This window comes from Asterias amurensis, chromosome 13 (assembly GCF_032118995.1).
Source record: "Asterias amurensis chromosome 13, ASM3211899v1".
In the NCBI taxonomy this organism is placed as follows: domain Eukaryota; kingdom Metazoa; phylum Echinodermata; class Asteroidea; order Forcipulatida; family Asteriidae; genus Asterias; species Asterias amurensis.
Genome location: NC_092660.1, coordinates 18228343 through 18247060, shown reverse-complemented (window position 1 = coordinate 18247060; position 18718 = coordinate 18228343). Strand labels below are relative to the sequence as shown.

At 37.6% G+C, this 18718-nt stretch overlaps 1 protein-coding gene across 1 annotated transcript; it reads left to right on the top strand.

Annotated features, from left to right (window-relative positions):
* Positions 1 to 533: 533 nt before the first annotated feature.
* On the top strand, positions 534 to 18446 carry LOC139946393 (PDZ domain-containing protein GIPC3-like). The gene is made up of 6 exons (XM_071944038.1): positions 534 to 1462; positions 2384 to 2750; positions 10393 to 10529; positions 12202 to 12283; positions 13708 to 13880; positions 14152 to 18446. Exons 1-5 carry the CDS (start codon positions 1145 to 1147, stop codon positions 13857 to 13859), a joined length of 1056 nt encoding a protein of 351 aa, XP_071800139.1. The 5' UTR covers positions 534 to 1144; the 3' UTR covers positions 13860 to 13880; positions 14152 to 18446.
* The last annotated feature ends 272 nt before the right edge of the window (positions 18447 to 18718 follow it).

The window sequence follows — 18718 nt, the reverse complement described above, 5'->3', positions numbered from 1 at the left end:
CAGTGCTTGCATCGTTTAAACATGAAAATATAAACCATGTCCCAGTGGTTAGTCCACTCTTATGTAACAACTCCCGAAACCTGCTGCTACAAATACACTTTAATATAGAGGTCTGAAGCAGTACTGATCTTTTAGACATGAAAATATAACAACCAGGTCCTAGTGGTTAGTCCACTCTTATGTAACAACTCCCCAAACCTGCTGCGTGGGGGATCGTCGCGAACCGTGCCGGAATGTTCCGAGAGCACACGAAAAGTTCCGAACCGCTGTAGAGGTTAGTTTTTAGTGCCTTCTATTTTTCGTGGGGGTGCAAGTAGAACTGGAGTAGAATATGAAATAGCGCCACCTTGCGATAATAAAACCTACATCCTCGTTTTCAAAATACATGTAACGTTCCCATGTAGAGTGAAGTCCTGCTCTCTCAAGATTAGCTTGAGCTGAAATTTACCACGGGGGTCGATGGGCTAAAAAATATCTTGCTCCCCGTGTGATCGACGGACAACACACACAAATTATGGTACTTGAGAGTTCGACAGGAAGTAGTTCATGCACTTTGGCATGTTTGGGGGCGGAACGGATCTAATGTAAACTACTGTATTTCGAGTCTAACTAATTAATCTTTGGTATTCGTAGTCTTTTGGTGGAGTTTTCTCAGGAAATACATCGGCTTGCCTTGTCAATTGGATCAGAGACTGGCCGCAGGCAGGAACTACCCACACCCTGGATAATTTTGCCCCAGCACGGAACCGGGGCTCGAATCGAAGGGCGACGATATCGCCGTGTACGGTGTATACTTTTTATATAGTGAGAAACCTTTGGATTTTCAAAAAACTTGATATGACAGTTTGCTGATAAATTCTCGGTCTTTGGTTAGGTTCAAATTGTTACCAGAGTAGTGTACTATATTCATGAATTTAGCGAAAAATGCAACAGACCGTCCGAGTTTTGTGAGGAAGGAAGGGATTTGCCACAAGGATTTGTTGAGTATTTGTTGACTCTTGTCTTGTGTTGACATTACAACTTGCATTGCAATAGCTGCATTATAAATTGCAAGACTTTTCAATTCTAAACAGTATTGCTGTACATAGTGTGTGATCTGACATACAGGGATACAGTTTTAGTCTGTCCAACATTCCAATCTACCATGCCGTTATTTCCAAAGAAGAAGGATAAGAAACAGAAAGGGGGCCTGACGGAGCAAGAGCAACAGCCAGAAAATGACGTCAACAATTCAAAGTCTTACCCAACCGGTCCTACGCCCGCTCCCCCCTCCGTGACCCAACAACCACAGACAACGAATGGCGGACAAGCTCCAGCTGGAGAGCAGCAGCAACCGCAGCGACGGTTGGTGTTCTATGCGCAGCTGGCGCACGGAAGCCCCACAGCTAGGATCGAGGGATTTGGGAACGTCCGGGAGCTTTATGAGGAGATTGCGAAAGCATTTGTTATTCCTGCTACTGATGTAAGTATCGGACCTTGAAATTGCTCTGAAGTGAATAAGCACAACAGTTTCCCTCTGATACAGCCTGTTCAACAAATATGCGCTAACTATACTAATACTACTAAGCTAAATCAATCACAAGAGCCATCTCTGCTCTTACAGGTACCCATTTCTGGAGAGAAACAATTATTAACAGTTAATTGTCTTGCTCAGGCCAGGGTTGCAGGTACTCCTAGAACTATTTCGGTTTCGTCCGGCTATCGTCTCCCGTAACGGGAGATGATAGCCGTACGAAACCGAAATAGTTCTAGGAGTATGTCGCAGGGACACTACTCATGTCACGACCGAGACTCAAAGCAAAACTCTGCTGAACAGAAACACCAGTACTTGCGGTGCTCTTAAGTCCGCTCGGCCGCAACACCCTACAACAATGCAAGTCGTCAATTTGATCAATGAGAGGGCAACCTCAATTGGCATTTTAATTTTAAAAATTGGCACTTCCAAGTTTGGAAATTTTTTAATTAAAAAAACAAAATTGGGCACCAAGGCCAAGACCAGAGAGGTCATGCCATGGCCTTGTGTTAATTCCAGAAGGCTTCACATTGCCAATTAGTGCACAACCTGCCGCACGTGGACATCTGTCAAGTTTGAACAAGTTGAAGTGGATTCAGCTTGTTCTTTTCTTAGTAAGACACTTTCTTACCTTTAAGGTTACATTTACAATGCCTCTTTGTGCCGTGGCACGTAGGCATTAAAAGCCTCCACACTCTTTTTCCATTTCCCTCTTATCTTTTGCATAGCTCCATGCATTAAGTCCATGATTCCCACCCATTTTTCTTCAATTCATTTCAACAGTTCTCCTCCAAGTTGCTTTCGACCTTCCAACTTTTTATCATGCCAGTTTAAAAAAAAAAACACTCAAATTTATCCTTCCTCCCACAGATCTTGTTTTGTACGTTAAACACCCACAAAGTGGACATGGAAAGACTCCTCGGGGGTCAGATTGGTCTAGAGGACCTCATCGTCGCCCATGTGAAGGGAGTCCCTAAATCCATACAATGTATGAAATCAGTAGCGTCTCTCGGGCTGACTATCACTGACAATGGCGCAGGGTACGCATTCATCAAGCGCATCAAGGAGGGCAGCGTCATGGAGGGCCTTAGTACGGTGCTAGTCGGCGATCACATCGAGTCAATAAACAACAAGAGTATGATCGGAGCGCGCCATTTCGAGGTGGCGAAGGAATTTAAGGAGCTACCGGTTGGACTGGAATTCAGCGTTGCCTTGATTGAACCAATGAAGGCCTTCAGTAAGTATTGTGTAGCTTTGACTTATGCCTGGCTGATCCTTTAACATGATTATGATTAAGCCTGGGTGACTACATGTAGTTCAACTAGTGTCCAACCGTTTTTCAACTACGCGATTTATAGTGCCGTCAAGGGTACTACCAAAATAGTCGCAACTACTACAAAAATAGTCGCAACTACCTGTTTGGTGAACCAATTGTGTCGCTCACGACTATTCATGACAACTTAACAAAACATAATCATCCCATCAGTGACACAATCCTTCAATCTTTTCAGAGTGAGTTTTACTATAATGTACACCAAATGCGCCCCAAATAGTCGCCATTAATCCGACTAGTGTCCGACTAGTGTCAAAGTCGCGACTAAACAAGTTAGTAAATTTCACTGGTCGCCCAGGCCTAAGTAAACGGCACAGCAGATTTTGTTTTTGAAATGGGAGACTTTTGAGACCCTGCATGGCGACAGCAGACATTTACATGTGATGGTCCTTTTTTTTGCGCAGCCCCCATGCTCAGTATTGTGCGTGTAGGTCTGAGAATGCGCACCCTGAGTGTACATGTAGGTATGAGAACGTGCACTACTGGCAAGACCTGTGAGAAAAGACCTTCCAAAAGTCTCCCATTTGCAGCACATGTTTCGTAACAGTTGAGCACATAAATTTCAATTGGAGAGAATTACTTGTTTGGAATTAATGATTTTAAATTACCATTGTAACAGAAGTGCGTGCAATCTCTAATCCCCATTAGATTGCAGTCTTGTGAAAATCTACATTGAAAATCTACATAGGATGGGATTGATTGAATAGATGGTTATTAGCAGCCCTGGTTCTTAAGATCTCAAGAGATCTCAAAAGATGTTGTTTGTTTCACCACCTGCTCCATTCTGTGCATTACTACATGTGGGCAAAGATTTTGGAAATAATTATGTCATTATTAAAGGCACTGGACACTATTGGTAATTTACTCAAAATAATTGTTAGCATAAAAACTTATTTGGTAACAAACAATGGAGAGCTGGTGATAGTATGAAACACTGTGAGAAACGGCTCCCTCTGAAGTAACGTAGTTTTCGAGAAAGAAGTTATTTCCACTAAAATATTTGAATTTGATTTTGAGACCTCAGAATTGGATTTTTAGGTCCCGAAATCAAGAATCTGAAAGCACACAACTTCTTGAGACAAGAGTGTCTTTTCTTCCATTATTGTCTCGCAACTTGGACGACCAATTGAGTTCAAATTTCTCAGTTTTGTTATTTTGTGCATATGTTGAGATACACCAAGTGAGAAGACTGGTCTTTGACAATTACCTAAGGTGTCCAGTGTCTTTAACCTCTGGAGAGTGTCAATTTCAGGGCTGTGAGTTGTCATGATTTTGAGGGCATGGGTTTGCCCTACATGTATTTTGGGCTTTCCTCCCACATCTGAAACTTCAGTATTCATATTGTTGTTAATTGTCACTTGCTTTAATGAGTCCTATAAAAAAGACCCACTGTATATCATAAATGAAAAAAAAATTGATCATCATAACATTTTTTAAATGAAATCAAACAAAAACTTCAAACAAATCAATTGTACCTATTTATCACCAATACAAACAATTGCACACTAAACCTTAAAAGAAACCCCAAAACATGAATTCTAAGATAGCAAAGCATTACATATTGTACAGTTTGTAACACTATACATAATATTATCTCTAAAAATTATTCAACGCATAATATTAACATACATTGTTTTGTTTATTGTACTGTATACATTGGCTGAATGTTTGCATGGCAGATTATTGACTGTTGTGTACATTCCCCTCAATGCCTAGAGCTAGGCATTATTGTAATGAAGGCCCTTAAAATATTCTATTGCATGAAATTACCTTAGTGCTGTAATAATTTGTTCATGTCCCACTCAGTCAATTCATCGCTTGTGCCCTCGAGCAAGGCACTGGGCCATAATTGATTTGTAGAAAGTTGGAAAGTACAGTACATGTAAAAAAGAAAGTGCATTCTGCTGTACCAGCCGAGCTCTTACATGTAGATTTCGTTTCATTTCGTTTTATTTGCCAGCAAACATGTAAAAAAAACATGTATTACAAAATTGCACATCAGACATTTTCAAGTAAGAGCAATACAATGGTTATAAAAAGAATACAAAAATGAAAAAAATACTAGCAAATTACTGAGAAACCTGGCCTGGCCGCGGGCAGTGTACAAGGATTGTGTAGGAAACACCTCCAGTGGGTGTTGAACACAAAACACTAGAGACAAAACAAAAGACAAGAACCCTGGCAGGGAAAGCCAATAGCGACAGAAAGTCACTCTCAAAGTGGCTGACCTTTTAGATGATACCAGAGGTACATTTGTACCTCTATGATGTCCATGGGGTAAGACTGTGGAGGGGGTAACACTGGTTCAGCCCTCAGGAGTATATTGTGCCAAACTAGTAGGTGGCAATTTGTGCCCCTGGTGACAGTTTATTTGGTATGTTTGGGTGGACAGCCTACATTAAAGGGACACATTGCCTTGGATCGGTCGAGTTGGTCTTTGAAAAGCGTTTGTAACCGTTTTTTATAAAATGCATATGGGTAGAAAGATGTTGTAAAAGTAGAATACAATGATCCACACAAACATGCCTCGAAATTGCGTGCTTTTCCTTTTACCTCGTCGACTAACACGTCGGCCATTTATGGGGGTCAAAATTTTGACTCCCATAAATGGCTGACCGTGTTAGTTCGCACAGCAGAAGAAAAACCACGCAATTTCGAGGCAAACTTGTGTGGATCATTGTATTCTACTTTTAAAACATCTTTCCAACCATATGCATTATATAAAAAACGGTTACAAACGCTTTTGTTTTGACCAACTCGTCCGTTCCAAGGCAACGTGTTCCTTTAAAGCCATTATACACTTTCGGTACAGAAAAAAAAAAAAAAATCACAGATTTACAAATAATTTACAGGGTTTACAGAAGGTACAGGTGGTTAAAGACTTCTCGTGAAATATAAGTCCATGAAATGCTTTAATTTTTGAGAAAACATTAAAACAATTATCAATTCTCGATCTAGCGAGAATTACAGAGTTATTTTGAACACATGTCATGACACGGTGAACATGCGGAAACAAGAGTGGGTTTTCCGGTTATTTTCTCCCGCCTCCGATGACTGATTGAGCCTAAATTTTCACAGGTTTGCTATTTTATATATAAGTTGTGATACACGAAGTGTGGCTTGGACAATACTGTTTACCGAAAGTGTCCAATGGCTTTAAATCGTCATTTACATGTAGGTGTAACCCTCGTCTTGAAGTGGGCGCCTGATCTTGTTTTGTGATGTAAGGCAATTTCTCATAAATAAATAAAAACGTTTTCTAAATGTTTTTTGTATAGACTATACATACAATTATAGTGCGTTTTATGATGCTAAGATTACATGACAATTGAGAAATTGCATTTTGTTGTTGTCACAAAAACTTTCTGTGTTGGTGTTGTTATTGAAACCTAGAACATGAATGAATTAATTCTTCCTAACAATGATTTAGACAAACTAACAGACAGCTAAATCAGTGTAAACCATTATATTGATTACTCCTCAGCTGTCACGTTACCAGCTGTTGGTACAGTAGGCCAGGCAGGATCCTTGGCATCCCAAGCAGGTGGTTGTATTGTGATCAGCCATTATGCCAGCAAAAATGAGATTCATTACCCGTTAGTCAATTTGGGTACTAAAATATACATAGTGCATTATACAGAAAGTGTTAATTTTATGTGCAGTTTATTCATAGTTTTTACACACACTGAACAATATTGTACGGGTATTAAGAAATGTGGATCATATTGTACATGTGTATGTTCAATATGAGGACTTTCCGATTACCCTCTAAACAGTTAACACGGAGTCCTTAATAAATAGCCCAATGCTTATTATAAATATATAAAAGATGTTAAATTTGAATCGGGGATAAAGAATATTAATTATTTTTATTTTTTTACCCATACACCGATGTGTGTTAGCACTGTATACTCGGTACTTTCCCGAGTCCTGTGAAAAAAATATCCTGTATAGGCATATTCAGGCCTGTATGCTTCGTTGTTGAAAGGGCAAGGGCACCAAGGCATTTTTTTCTTGGTAAAGGGCACCCTATGATGAAATTGCAAATTTGTACTGGAGCTATTTAAGGGCACCAAGGCATTGACCAGGGAACACGGAGGCAATCGCCTTTGTTGCCTCCTTGAAGTATCAGGCCTGCATATTACTCGGGTCCATCTAATTCTACCTCCATGGGGCATGTATTGACTAAGCACAAGAAAAAAATGTTGCGGACTCAACAATATAAAGGGTTCCAGTAAGAGGATTCAAGGAGGACGACATCTTTTACAAGTGTCCCCACTTTTTTGTTTTGTACAACAATGTACAGTTTGTAGGCTACAGTAGTAGGGTCTACATAATGTTTACAATAAACCATACCGTGTAGATCTAGATTCATAATATTATGTATAGATTGACCATTAAAATCCTGCCAAATCTGTTACATAATACTTAAGTAATAGCCTCATGGCATTTGGGATGCAGTTTCTATAATGCGCTCAATAGAAAATGATTGAGTAGTATTTATAATTGATATTTTCTTTTTTGTGTACAATTTGAGGGCACAGCTTTAAAATAAAAACAAAAAAGCAATTAGATAGTTTTCTGATATAAAACGCTCATTCTAAAAAATAACAATGCTAAAGATAAATTACAGTTACGTATAATTTTTTTCTACTGAAACTTAATACATTGGATTAACTACATGTATGTTAGTTCTTGGGTGGGGTCTTAAACAAATTAACGATGACAAAAAACAAGTGTCAACATACTGAAAAGATAAATCATGGACGCAGGAGTTTGTGTTTTCTTCCCTTTATGGCTTGCATAGAAAATGTTTTTTTTTTTTTAAGGGGATACACACATTTTCACACATTAACAAAAAAAGATTATCTAACAAAATTCATTTTACTTTTCTAACCCAGTGATGGGTAAAAGCATTGGTGTTTTAGTTTCCTTTTTGGCAAAATGTCCATTGTATGACATGCACACTCCCTTCGACTAAATTACAAATTAATATTAAAGTTCAAAGTTCATTGTGTAAGGTACACGCTTAATCTGATAACTGTTCAAATGGAATGCAGCAAGATGACTTATTATCTGATAATTACAGGGGTCGAAATTAAGTGTATTTCCATGGTAGTCAGCAGGGCTAGTGACCAATAATTTTTAGTAACCCTGATTAGATTTTGGTAGCCCGAAAGACACATTATGTCCCGCGTCACGGCTCAAACTTTACAATACACCAATAACATAGTTCTTTATTGTTTGTGATGATGATTTTTGCATTATTTTTCCACTAGCCCGTCGAGCTATCAAGCTGGAAAAATGAGTAGCCCGGCTGTAAATCTGGTAGTCCCGGGCTAGCGGGCTAGTGGCAATTTCGACCCCTGAATTACATCCAGAACGTGTACAATTTTACAGTTGTTGCATGCTGTGACAGAGTCCATGGTGTACACTGTAAAGGGTGCCATTTGCCCCCTCGGTTGTACAAAACACAGGGATCCAATACAACAATTGTTTTGTTACCATGGTAATAGATTCAGGCATAATATTATGCAATCTGATTTCTGATTGGTAGGCTATACCTTTGGAAAAAATCCCCCAAACTATTATTTAATAGACGGAAAGGTCTATTAAAACCAACACCATATGGGGTGAGTTTCACAAAGAGTTAAGTCCTAACTTGGGACTAACCTTGTTCTTGTAGTTTTTTAATAACTCCTAGGACTAGTCCAAAACTAGGACTATCTTTGAAAAAGCGATTCATGTTCCTATTTTTTCCAAATATCACTCCTTAAGATTCCTCTTCTTTGGAGTGATCTATTTGGAAAATCTTGAATTTTTGTTTGAAGGGGCACCAAGTACAATTAGACCATCTGGGCAACAGATCGAGTCTAGTCTTGTGTATGGCTACACGAATTATAAGGCAAAGTACGATATGGCACACATGTATGTACAAAACTGTACACATGTAGGGAGGCCTACAGCATACGTATTACTTATACTTCTCATTTTGTTAGGTTTTGTCTACATTCAGACATAAAAACTACAACCTTGTCCAGTTTAAAATTGCATGCTTTTCAACTGAGCTTTCCAGCCGGACTCTTAGAGGTCCTATGGTGTTTTAACTTGGCCAGCATACCTCTGTGGAGGGAGAACGCTGCACCCCTCCTTTCTGTTTACAGTGCTGCTCTAAAGGGTTCAGGATCACATTTTAGCAAACTGCAAATTCTATTTGCAAATACACTTGTTTGCTTTGTGATCCATTGTTGCTTGTTAGGACAACTACATGTATGCTATACAAAATGTGTGTGTCTGTGCAGATATTCTTATGGAAGCAAACCATATTTTAGATCCATACATTTATTTCTACAAAGTCTTTAGATCTTTAAAGCCATTATACACTTACGGTACAGAAAAAAAAAAAAAAGTTCACAGATTTACAAATAATTTACAGGGTTTACAGAAGGTAATGGTGAAAGACTTCTCTTGAAATATTATTCCATGAAATGCTATACTTTTTGAGAAAACAGTAAAACAATATCAATTCTCGATAGTGAGAATTACGGATTTATTTTGAACACATGTCATGACATGGCGAAACGCGCGGAAACAAGAGGGGGTTTTCCCGTTATTTTCTCCTGACTCCAATGACCGAATGAGCCTAAATTTTCACAGGTTTGTTATAAGTTGTGATACACGAAGTGTGGGACTTGGACAATACTGTTTACCAAAAGTGTATAATGGCTTTAAAAAGCAACTGTTAAAAGACATTAATGAGATTTTTCAATATTTCGAAAAGTCTGAATATCATTTGTAGAGGACTTGGGGAGGGTTGTGAAAGATTTTTATTATGTGAATCCATAGAAGTGATACATGTACATGTACGCGTATCTGGCAGCAAAAAGCTAGCTGGAACCAGTGATAAAAACAACTGTTATTAAAGGAACACGTTGCCTTGGATCGGACGAGTTGGTCAAAACAAAAGCGTTTGTAACCGTTTTCTATAAAATGCATATGGTTGGAAAGATGTTTTAAAAGTAGAATACAATGATCCACACAAGTTTGCCTCGAAATTGCGTGGTTTTCCTTCTACTGTGCGAACTAACATGGTCGGCCATTTATGGGAGTCAAAATTTTGACCCCCATAAATGGCCGACGTGTTAGTCGACAAGGTAAAAGGAAAACCACGCAATTTCGAGGCATGTTTGTGTGGATCATTGTATTCTACTTTTACAACATCTTTCTACCCATATGCATTTTATAAAAAACGGTTACAAACGCTTTTCAAAGACCAACTCGACCGATCCAAGGCAACGTGTTCCTTTAAGCATCAATTTGGTCAATACATGACAAACAGGCAAAAAGTAGACATACGTGACTATAAGTACGTGTATCCAATGTACTTTTTAGCTTGTCTAGCTCATTAAATACAAAGTACAGGACTATCTTTGTAAATAATGATAATAATAATAATTAAAATGAACATTTTTAATAGAGCACAACATTTAAGATTTAAGAGACATCAGTTATGTTTATCATCTTTTTTTGACTTGCTCTGTTTCAGCTAAAATTGCTCCCCGATCAGCCCCAGCTTCACAACCAGCACCAGTTGCCGCTATGCCAACAGACGACCAAGTAAAGACGGGTCGGGAAACACTGCGTCTTCGCAACACTGGTCCTGCAGAAGTGGTCACTGAGGAGGTACGTTGTAAACAAAAGCCCCTTTCACACGAGAGCAAATTAGCAAGGGTCCCTTGCTAAATCGAAGCATGATTGTAAACTTTTACAAAATGTACCTCATGTGAAAGGACAACAATTGTGTTCGACGGCCAAGTTCTCTTGCAAAATCTTGTCAAACATTGCTACGTTTTACAACCATGCTAAAATTAGCAAGGGACCCCAGTTAAATTGTTGTGGTGTGAACAGCACTAAAGTGCACATTAAAGATGGAGTTTCATTGATTGCACGTCTGTTTTATTATTATAAGGAAGACCTTTCTCTTGTTGTTTACAAAATGCGACTATCATTTTGTGTGGGCCGAGTGTACACATGGACGTATGAACTGTTGTGTGGGCCGAGTGTACACATGGACGTATGAACTGTTACTTAAATGAAATGTTCAACCTTTTTTTTTTTTACATTTTGAGTCAAAACACTTTGACTAGCAAAATTTAATATGTTACTGATATTAATAACTATAATTATAACAGGGCTGTATGCTTAGTTTTTGAGAGGGCAAGGGCACCAAGGCATTTTCTTCTTGCTAAAGGGCACCCTATGATGAAATTGCAAATTTGTACTGGAGCATTTCAAGGGCACCAAGGCCATGACCAGGGGACACGGATTGCTTCCATGAAGTAGCAGGCCTGTTACAGTATAAGAGACAATTCATTTCTGTATTTCACAAAATGTCCAGCAATGCTAATAATTGTTAATTTCTTGAAGTAAATGTTGTCATTTTGGTTCAAACCACTTGTTGCCGCTATGGTCTTACTCTATATTTTTGCATTGGAGGCTTGTTTTCATGCCAACCAGGAAACTCTCAGCTCGTATGACCCCTAAACAGTCTACATGTGTATAATACATGTATAGCAGTCATTTTGGGTACTAAGGGAGCCACGACCAAGTAGAATGCGATTCAAATAAAGAAGCTTATATCATTATTTGTAATTTGAAACCGTTGGAAATACACAATAGTATGAGTACCATTTCCTGTATGTTTTGTACTAAGTTAGTTGAATATGCTTCAAAGGGGGTATTGCTTGTGAATGTGAATTGTACTTACTGTATGCACAAAAGACACACTATATTTGTACTCAACAGTTTGTGACAAAAGTTCATGTGATTGTTCCCCAAATTCATTGAAAAAGGGAAAAGTGTCTGCAAAACTAAATGGTAAAACTTAGTGAACAGTGTTTAAGTTTTCTGATTTAGTTGCACTCTGGTAACTTCCTGGACATTATTGTTTACAAGTTCTCACTTAAAGGCATTGGACACCTATTCTCACTTGGTGTTACCCAACATGTATAAAATAACAAATCTTGGCAAATTTATCATCGAAGTTGAACGAGAATAGTGAAAGAAAAAACACCCTTGTTGCTCAAATTTGTGTGCTTTCAGATGCACAATAAAAGTCTATTATTGTTCAAGTAATAACCTCTTTCTCAAAAACTATGTTACTTTAGAAGGAGCCATTTCTCAAAATGTTTTACATGTATCCTATCAACAGCTTTAATTTGCTCGTTACTAATCAAGTTTTTATGCTAACAATTATTGTAAGCCTTCAATTCTTTTTCAATAATAGCTTTCTCTGATTGTAACAATTTTGTGTCTTTCTTACCATATCACTATTCATATTGAATTGCATTTTCAGCTTAATAATTTTGAGAGCATGGCTATAACGAAGTGTGACGATCTTCTGGAAAGCTACATCGGTATTAGAGATGAAAGTCTTGGTAAGTTGTTTATAATCTACACTTAAAAGGGTAGCTTTACAATTCTACCATTGTTTGGTTTTTACTCTTACACCGATTTGTGTCGATAAGCACTATTCTGGAGTTCAGTTCTGTGAGCTTACAAGTAAGTGTTGTGGGAAATCATCCGCATAACTTTACAACAGGAGTTGACCTCACAGATGATTTCACTTGAAAGTTTGTGAAAATAAACAAGATAACAACATATTATTTTACATGTACCTGTACACATACACGAATATAACACCCCCCCCCCTCCCCCAATGCAAATCAACGCATGGTCTTCTCATGCACTTATACTTTGCTTTCCTACAAAGTACTGTTGGTTCTCTGCTGTGCCACGAGGGTTTTCCAGACTATCCGGTTTTCCTCCCTCAGGAAAAATCAAACACTTTCGATCTTGGCTGTGCTCCGTGGTCATAATGGGTTGATGTGGCTGGCAGCTGAATGCGCCCTTGCATGCCTGCTTCTCGAACACGTTGTAGCCGCGTCCTTCGCAATTCAGCTCTTAGCTGCGAGTAAGGATGATTAGCCCCCAAAATTATTATTATTATTATTATTATTATTATTATTATTATTATAAAGTAAATAGAATTGCTGATTATACAATCCTTTAAGTTTACAACCTTCAAAACCTGAAGGGGCACACTTTACAAGTTATTGAACACTCTGCAACTGGGCCCTTGTACCTTTGTATCATAACGAGGGTGTACATTCAGTGGCTTTTAAAAAACAAGAGGTTTTGTCCACCCCATCTGGGTGATGCGTTTGTTTGCGTTTGTTTGTATTGGGGTAGTTTCTTTTAAAGATACTGGACACTATTGGTAATTGATTTGTGTGGAGTGTCATGGCCGAACGATTTAGAGCATTGAACTCAAGCTCTGATGGTTTAGTCATAGGAGTGAGGGTTCGAATCCCGGCAAGATGCTCAATACTATAACTGCTGCTCTTCACTCGGGGGTATAAATAGATACCTGCAAGGGCAGAGGTTGATATTGTGTTTGAAAAAGCCTTGGGAGCGCCACGACAGCGCGGGCTGTATACAACTCAGGGAGCTGAGAAACATCAAAGAAATGTTATTGGCTCAGTGACCAGCCATTGATTTCACCAAACTCTTCCTAACTTAGGATTAACTTAGGAAGAGTTGAGTTCTGTATCCAAATACGTAGGGCGCAGGAAGAGTTGAGTTCTGTATCCAAATACGTAGGGCGCATTGAACCCATCCTAAGTTAGGAAAGGGTACTCGTCCTAACTAGAGTTAGGATTAATCTTACAGTTTCGTGAAATCGGCTGCAGAGCACTAATATAAAGAGCATTGATATGTTAATGTAGAATGCGTTTTATAAGGACTAGTTTTTAATATTGTTATTAACATTCTTAATTTTTGCAATTTTTGTTTTGTACAGCTGAGACCCTTGTTGGACTATTCAAAGGAAAAACAGACTTTTCAGATTTCATGAAGGCAGTTGAAGAAGAACTGGGGGAACTAGACTTTCCAGAGGAGTTTATCTTCGATCTATGGGGTGTAATGGGCGACGTCAAAGATGGTCGGATATGAAACTTATGTATGCCATTGAAGGTAATGCATGGATTTGTTGCCCTTGTAATTATTATGTAAAAGAAGAGGCATACAAGAGGATAGTGCCAACAAATGGTAAGAACAAATTGAGTGGGCACCAGCCACAACAAATCAAACTTAAAGTGAGTTTGGCTGGTAACCTGTTTCTGATGCTTAGCGAGTTCTTATGCTTACACGCTTAATGAAATTGGGCCGGAAGTCGCTCAATGAACCAATTAAGTATTTCCTTTAAACATGATAAAACTTCATTTCTATTTTTGTTCTCTTCCAGATCTTTTGAAAGCAGATGAAAAAGGTTTCCAGGAAATTGCAAGATACAGCCAGTGTTTAAATTTAACTTTTGTCAATGTTTGTTTTATATTTATGATTATGTCACCAAAAGTGTTTTCAGTGAGATTTCCGAGGCTAGAAACAAACAAAATGAAACAAAATAAAACCACCATTTTGTGTGCTCTGATGATTTACAATTGACCTTCTTTTTAAACTTGTTTGACCCATCTGATATGTTTTTTGCATTTACAGTCATAGAGTAGGTGTAGGTTTTTATGGTTTGTTTTACTTTTGAAGATTGGGAACTTCCACTGGAAAAATAATCAATGTGCAAATTATTTTTAGATGACTAAAAAATGGTATGCACAACAGAAAATATAAATGTTCACAGATTTGTATTTCACTGACATGGTGTAAAGACGGCCATTTTGGAAAAATTACACTTGATTTGCTTGAAAGGCCTTAGTTTTGAGAAATAAGTAAAAGAACTAGTTCGCAAGTACCAAACACATTCTTTTAAAATATTTCATGTTTTCCCCACTCTTTTTCTTGGACTCCAATGACCTATTGAGCTTAAACCTACACAGGTTTGTTTGTTTGTATTGGTATAACCCAACTTTATGCTCACTTTATGCACAGACATTTTATACACATTTTTACTTCTTGTGTATTTGTTTTAATTAATTAAAATCTCATGACATTCTATTTCAAAAGTGGAAACATGCAAATTAGGTGCACAATATCAGACTTTTGAACGCTAGGTGGCAGCAGACTTACCAGGTAAATTTCCATTGTTTACATCGTTCTGAGCATGCTTATATTTCAAGAACGATGGATATACCTAGTAAGTCTCCCGTAGACTGTTTTTGTGACCTTTTTTAAAACTAGATTATGCAAATATATGAAAGGATGTGTTTGAGTAAATTTTTTGATTGTTAACATTATTGTTTGGTTTTAATTTTAAGACAGGTACATAATGCCTACCAACACATACAATGCAATATTGTCTGTTAACGCCTTAACTCTTTGACACCTTTCAAGTGGAACTGAGAATGTTCCATAGAAAATTTGTTTGGGTAATATAGCAAGTTCAGCAAGAAGCCAGTCCCAAATCGTTTACAAAAATCAACAGCACTCAGGAAAGCATCGAGTATACACGTTGCTTATAACATGTCCTGGTGTAGGTAAACAACAACAAAAATATGGATGCAATTATTACACCCTTTAAAGGTATAAATCACATTGCAATTTGTCGAGTAACCTGTTTTTGTTGTTCATTTCAGATAATTTTCAATTTAGGAGCAAATTGGTTGACTGAGTTTTATCAAATCCTTAACAAATTTCAAAGCATCGAAAAATGAATTTTTTCCTGTTACTGCTGGGAAAACATTTTCTTTTCCAAAACAGATTTCATGTTTATGTATATTGCATTCTTTAATATTCATTTTTAACTTGATTAGCTTACTGTAACTCTGACATATCACCAAGAAGAAAAAACAAACAACTCTGTGGTTGTAGTTTTCCCGCCTTTTTTGTAAATGTGGTTTATGCAAAAAGTACCAATTCAAAATCAAGTACTTTTATTACCGTTTATTTAGACAGTGCTAATTACTGTTTGTTGGATTATAATTATGTACAGTTATTTGAAGTCCTTGTTCTAGAGCCACAACAGTCTTGTTGTCTTAGCAGTTTCTTTCCTCGCCTTACACCTGTAGGATCTCGGTTCGAATCCCGTTGGGGTCACTATAGTATGTATTGGGTTTTCAGTGCCTACTTGATTCTGTAGGGTTTTCCCTGGAATAATTCTGTAGTGTTTTTCTGTTTTTCTGTCTTCTCTCCATGGGGTTCTTGGCTAGCATAGTGAATAAGTTTAATTTTCTGAGAATAAAAAATTTGGTTTTACGACCAGAATAAATAAATTATTAAGAGTTGCTCACTGGATGTCGATGGCTTTGTAACCACAACTATGACCATGTCATCAGGCCTGGAATTTCATATTTAAGAGGGCGCTGCCATTTTCAAATTGCAAAGGGCACTTCCATTGTGAAAACTTTCAAGTCTATGGGAAACCTTTGTTGGAGAACCAAAGTCAAAACCAGGGCAACAGAGGTCGTGAACTTTGTGATGTTACACCAAGCCTGTGTGACCCTGGCCCCATTGAAGAATTCCAGAACTAAGCATGAACTTTAAACATAATAACTTTAATAATTTTTCTTCTTGTTCGCTCCATTGAGCACCACCCCCTTGGGTGGATTAGTTTTAACCTTCCCCTAAAAATTCTTTTAATTTGACTTCCTTTTTATATACAATTTTTCTCCTTCTGATTTGTGCAATGGACGTTACATTATTTGATACATACATGTAGTGTGAGGAATCCAACTTTCCTTTCCAGGGCCCACTCTCATCAAGAGCTGCTTTAGCAGAAAACATTACTTATAAATTGTATGCTTAGCAGAAACGAGCAGGATACCAGTCGCAAATTGTACATGTGACATGGTAGTTTAGCTGGTAACCTTATTCTGGTAAGCAAAATTGTCTTGGCTTCTTCTCTATGGAATTGGACCCAGCTGATCAGCTGAATTACTCTTTTTTTCTGTAAAAATATAATCAAAGAGAATTTTTTTTCGCAATCTGAGTGCAGATTTCAAAGATTAATTTTATAGTTTATGTGTGATTCCATCTTCAGCTGATGCATATATATTCCAATCAAGTATTCAGTACTTTCAGGTTAACTGAACTGTGATTCCTTGTAGTTGTATTTTTATAACCTAATTTAAAATGGATATCAACTAATATTTTGTAATAACTGTAAAGTGTTGTTTTTAAATATAATTGTGTAATTCAAAATGTATTCAGCAATTTGACCTTTGTCCTGTTACCCATTACCTTAGTCCGACTAAAGCCTGGTTCATACTTCCTGCAAATGCGAAGCTACATTTTAACGTCCCATGACAGCGAATGTTTCGTAGGAGTTACAGGTCAACTTTTGTGAATTATTCATTGGGAATTTGTAACGTCAGAATTTGTATCGCATTGCAGGAAGTATGAACCGGGCTAAACCAACTCAATCATTCAAAAAAGTGGAGAACCTAGATGCTACAAAGTAGGCTTATACACGGCTGTTCTCTAATGTGATTGTGAAACAAGGTGTTTCAATTTTTGTCTCGCATGTTTGGACTGTACAGTGTAGGCTTGGCTTGATACAGAAGAGGGTTTCAGCCTTGTGCTAAGACTAACTAAAACAATTGACCTTCAAAAAATACATACATACATAAATTATCACCATGTTTATCATGTGCCTTTTGCCTAAGGTTACAAAGCGCCAACAGAACATGCAACTAAAAGTAGAACCTTGATGCTCCATCCAGCCTCTAGCCAAATTGAACAGTCAAGTATTTTGGTTTAAATGGTTCTACTTAAAATAGTTTCTTACCATTTGAAAGATTTGGGGTCGATTTCACAAAGAGTTAGGACTAGTCCTAACTTAGGACTAGTCCTAACTTAGGACTAGTCCTAACTTAGGACTAGTCCTAACTTAGGACTAGTCCTAGGAGATATACAAATTGCATGGATAGTCTGAAGTTAGGACGAGTAACTGCATGGTCCTAACTCGAGATAAGACTAGTCCTAACTCTTTGTGAAATCCACCCCAGGGTTGGCAAATGAATTTTCTATGTGGTTAGGTAATTTACCTATCTATTTTTAGATGGGGCCTGCACTTTTTTGAAAATTACAACGGTTAGGTAATGGGTCATTCAAAGGTCAGATCATGTATTGTGCTTTCTATTTTAAAGGCTTGTAGAGATAAACGAATGTTTCGCACATTATTTTTTCTATCACAAATCAACGACAAGTACTAAATTAACTTACTAATCAGAATTATGGAAGATTGTATTTGTATAAATCAGAAATGTACTCGAGATTATGAGATTCATGTATTTTTTAGAATACAATAAATAATTTCAGCTTCTTCACAGAGAGTTTGTCTTTTGTTATTTCTTAAGTTAATGGTTTTACTTTTGAAGTCTATATTGGTTTTATATAGGGAGCGTATGCATGGGATATGGTGCAGTTAAAAAGAGATAAAAACATCCATGGATTTTTTTTTAACTGTCTGATGGAGTGATTAAAGGCAGTGGACACTATTGGTAATTACTCAAAATAATTATTAGCATAAAACGTTTCTTGGTGACGAGTTATGGGGTGAGGTTGATGGTATAAAACATTGTGAGAAAAGGCTCCCTCTGAAGTGCCATAGTTTTCGAGAAAGAGGTAATTTTCCACGAATTTGATTTCGAGACCTCAGATTGAGAACTTGAGGTCTCGAAATCAACCATCTAAGTGCACACAACTTCGTGTGACAAGGGCGTTTTCTTCTTTCATTATTATCTCGTAACTTTGATGACCTATTGAGCTCAAATTTTCACAGGTTTGTTATTTTATGCATATGTTGAGATACACCAACTGTGAAGGCTAGTCTTCGACAATAACCAATAGTGTCCAGTGCCTTTAAATGACTATGGGATTTATGCATACATTATAGTGCTGCTAGTGCAAGCTGCCAGAAA